Source organism: Morone saxatilis, unplaced genomic scaffold (assembly GCF_004916995.1).
Source record: "Morone saxatilis isolate NCDOM2014 unplaced genomic scaffold, NCSU_SB_2.0 Contig16, whole genome shotgun sequence".
Classification (NCBI taxonomy): domain Eukaryota; kingdom Metazoa; phylum Chordata; class Actinopteri; family Moronidae; genus Morone; species Morone saxatilis.
The window spans coordinates 27,625,633-27,629,539 of NW_023339718.1; the positions used below are offsets into that span (position 1 = coordinate 27,625,633).

Genomic DNA, 3,907 nt, shown 5'->3' on the forward strand with positions numbered 1-3,907 from the left:
GAGAGAGATTGGCTAGGACACCTCGTTACTGGGTGTCAGGGTGAGGCCTCCCCAGGTGGTACTGGTTGTCAGTGGAGAAAGCTCCACACACTTGCGATCAAGCTGGGTTGGACTGGGCTTGTAGGAGACAATGACCCTCCACCTCAGCCACAGGCTGGAAACAGGTCACGCAGTGCTGTGGTGTCAGTCACGTTCGCGCACGTCCACCTGGCCTGGGGCCGTCGATCACTGGAAGAAGTAAAGGTGGCATGGAAAGGCTGTTGAAGGACCTCTAACTAGCTAAATTTAAGGGTCTTCTATAGCATCTAGTAGGCAGATATTATTGAGTCTTATGGAGAAAGACCCCTACTTGTTGACATGAATTTTATTAGTCAGTAAACAGTTTCCTAATGTGCTTATGGTCTCAAGTCTTCTTTTCATACAGCAATTATGTTTCATTGAGTAATGATGGTCCCATTTAGAGTGAAATAGACGATAATGCAGGGTATGCTTTAGGCGTGAGCTACTTTGTTTGATTGACAATTCATTCTCAGTGAAGTCCGTTTAGCTCAAAGCACCTAACTCTAGATCAATTGTCAAACTAGGCCAGTGCTAATAATATGAATCAAGATTCTGTTTACTGCATTGACTATTTTCTCCTGCTTCATGTTTCTAGTCTCACACCCTTTATAGTTTCCCAGCCCAGTCCTCTTATTTTAGTAGTATCAAGATGACCATCAAAACTAGCTCAATATAGCTTAGTTTTGAAGAAGGTTTATGCTTAATAACACAGTCCATAACAGACACAGCAGTTCACTTTAGAGGATTGACATAGAAAAAGTGGGAAATAATCTTGTAAGAATAATCGTACGTGGCCGACAAGGCATTACGCGCCACAAATGGCAAAACGCTGCAAAACACAGGAATGATGCAAAACAAACACCAAACACATAAAAACAAATCACAGAAAATGCTGCAATCACAGAAAACGAAGCAGAAGCAAAAACTTATAAACCCCACAAAACAAAATGCCAAAGAAATAATGCAAATACCAAAACACACAAAACCAAAACAACTGCAAGAGAGAAATGCTGCAAAATGATGCGGTTTGCCCCTTGTAGCAACCATATATCTGCAAGTGAGGACGAAAAAGATTCAGTCGGGTGCATGCCTGCGGTCACCTCAAGGAATAGTTTTGGGACATTTTGGGAAATATTCCTATTTTGCTTTTCTTGCTGAGAGTTTGGCAAAAATCAATTGCCTCCTTATATGTGTTGTTTAATGAAGCTGGAGCAGGAGATGATTAGATTAGTTTACGACAAAAGAAGGGAGAATCCCAGCAGCAACCTCCGTGCCTGGCAAAGAACCCAACACGCACAGATTTGAGGCTGCTCCATAAGTGCATCAAATCTCATCCTAAGACCACTATGTTAAAATCTCTAATTCCCTGTTCTGACAACTGCACAGGGGTGAATCTTTTTGTTTTTTGTTTGTTTAAATTATATTAAGGCTTAAAGTTATGCATAATTAAGAGCAGCAGTCGGCTTCGAGTGACAGGCGGGTGCTGTGGTTTCAACAACGCAGACTACGACAGCTTGGTCTCCTGATTTAAGCTGTGTAATGTCTGGAAGTTGGCAAGTGTGCTGATTAACCATACTTATTTATCTTTGACTATCTATTATAACTTGATATGATAATTATAATTATGTATGTGAAATTTGTGTGTGTTTTACAAAACTAGTATGAACCAAACAGTTATGTGCAATTGAATACTACACCGATCAAAGCCATAACTTCTGATCTCTTGGTGCTTGCATATGGTGTCACAGCAGTAAGCACAATTTCTTATCTTGCATTAATGGACAAAACATCTCCCCATTATGATTTCTGGAAGCTTCTTGTTTGGCAGCACAGAGCCTTATACAGTTGAAATCTTTATTATATTTTATGGAACATACACCGATCTGCCATAACATTATGACACTGACAGGTGAAGTGAAATAACACTGGCGGCCTGTCAGTAGGTTGGATAAATAGGCAGCAGTGAACATTTTGTCCTCAAAGTTGATGTTGTTTAGAAGCAGAGGAAAAAAAGGCAGCGTGAGGATTTGAGTGACTTTGACAAGGGCCAAATTGTGATGGCTAGATGACTGGGTCAGAGTAACTCCAAAACTGCAGCTCTTGTGGGGTGTTCCTGGTCTACAGTGGTCAGTAGCTATCAAAAGTGGTCCAAGGAAGGAAAAGCAGTGAACGGGAGACAGGGTCATGGCTCACTGACGCACGTGGGGAGCGAAGGCTGCCCTGTGTGGTCCGATCCAACAGACAAGCTACTATAGCTCAAACGTTAAAAAGTTAATGCTGGTTCTGATAGAAAGGTGTCAGAACACCCAGCGCATTGCAGTTTGTTGACCCACCAGGGTGCCCAGGTGGTCAGAATGTTATGGCCGATACTAAAAATCCATACTAAAATCCAGGTCCTGGTTCAAATGTGAATGGTACCCAAACCCTAGGCTATACAGTTTGTGATAACGTGAAAAGGATTTTTCTTAACACAAGAACACTTTTTTTTATCATAGTGGCAGCAATATGCTGGTGTACATTTGGAAAGTCCTTCAAAGTCATCTTCCAGGTTATTAAATTCATATGGAGTGGATTTAGAGTGTCGGTGTGCAATTTCCCTTAGAATACAGATCAGTGTGTGCCAATGATATAACATCAAAATATGATAAAACTACAAAGCAAGCATTATCACTGCACTTCCATTTCTGTAGTTTATTTATAGATGACTGCAGAAATTGAACAAAAACTAACTTTATGTGCTCAACACTTTAGTTGTTACTGCTTTACCAGCCCTGCTCTCACTGCTCGGTATACAAGAAAATGATGGTAGGCCTCTAATGGCTTTCCCTTGCATACTTATGTTTATCCTGGCAAGTGCAGACTATTTTCACACCATAAATAAGCATAGTCCTGACCCACTGTTAGATGGAGCTGCCATTTATTAAACCTAGTGCTGAATGTGTTGCGCCTGTTGAATCTGCTTTGCCTAAACAGAGGTCTCCAAGAGGTAACAGCCAGCCCAGTTTGAGTCCAGGTTTAAGTGTCAGCCTGGGAAGCCAGCCACTGAGGCTTACCTTTAAAGAAAATACACATTGAACAACTTCAACAAAAGTGTTCCAAGGTACCCCCAGTCAACAAGGCGGTTGGTCTGGCAGATTAAGTCACAATGTAGGGGATCAATATAAAGAATATATAGAGAGAAAACAGGGTTGTTTTCTATTTTTATATTGATCCCCAGCGCTGAGCTCGTCAGGGTGCTACAAGCCATTGGGCTTTATGGCCTGATGGAGCTATGGAGATATCTCATAACTTTCTAGTAGGGTTGGAAATCGATATCTTGCTTTACTACCACTGCTAAATCACAACAAAGCAATGAAATCTAATGAGCTAATCACTCAGGCTGACATGACATGTCGGGTTGTTTTCAATACTCTGTTGGGGGCTGCATGATAGATAACCCCCGATATAGAAACCAATGAACCTATGCAAGGTTTGAAGGTGACAACCTGTTTTTGCATTAATGCTGACAGCTCTAAGTGGCATTTTATTCCACAATAACATCTATTTCTGGGCTGAGAATTTCCTCATTAAAATGCATACAAAATGCCAAAAGAACTGGGGTTAGGCTTATGTTGTGTTTAAGGTTAGGTATCTACTGACTTATGGTAGTGGCACCTTTTTTGTCCAATTCAGGCACTGCACAAATGTGTTTTGAGTACAATGAATAGGATTAATACCAAGAGGTTGAGATAACAATTATTTGATCTAAGTACGATGAATTTTTACTATTGGTATTCAATTTTTACCTGCTAATCTAGAATCAATTAATTAGGGGTAATTGTATGAATACATAATAATAATAATAATA

At 40.6% G+C, this 3,907-nt stretch overlaps 2 protein-coding genes across 2 annotated transcripts in view; one reads left to right on the forward strand and one right to left on the reverse strand.

Annotated features, from left to right (window-relative positions):
- Positions 1-3,907, forward strand: part of LOC118326124 (tenascin-like) — a gene marked incomplete at its 3' end in the record, with an annotated part of 40,651 nt that overhangs the window by 26,015 nt on the left and 10,729 nt on the right.
- Positions 139-3,907, reverse strand: part of LOC118326013 (tenascin-like) — a 5,613-nt gene continuing 1,844 nt past the window's right edge. Inside the window, exon 4 of the mRNA XM_035658896.1 lies at positions 139-228. Within this exon, the coding sequence (XP_035514789.1) occupies positions 188-228 (41 nt within the window). The 3' untranslated portion in view covers positions 139-187. The remainder of the gene's footprint in view (positions 229-3,907) is intronic.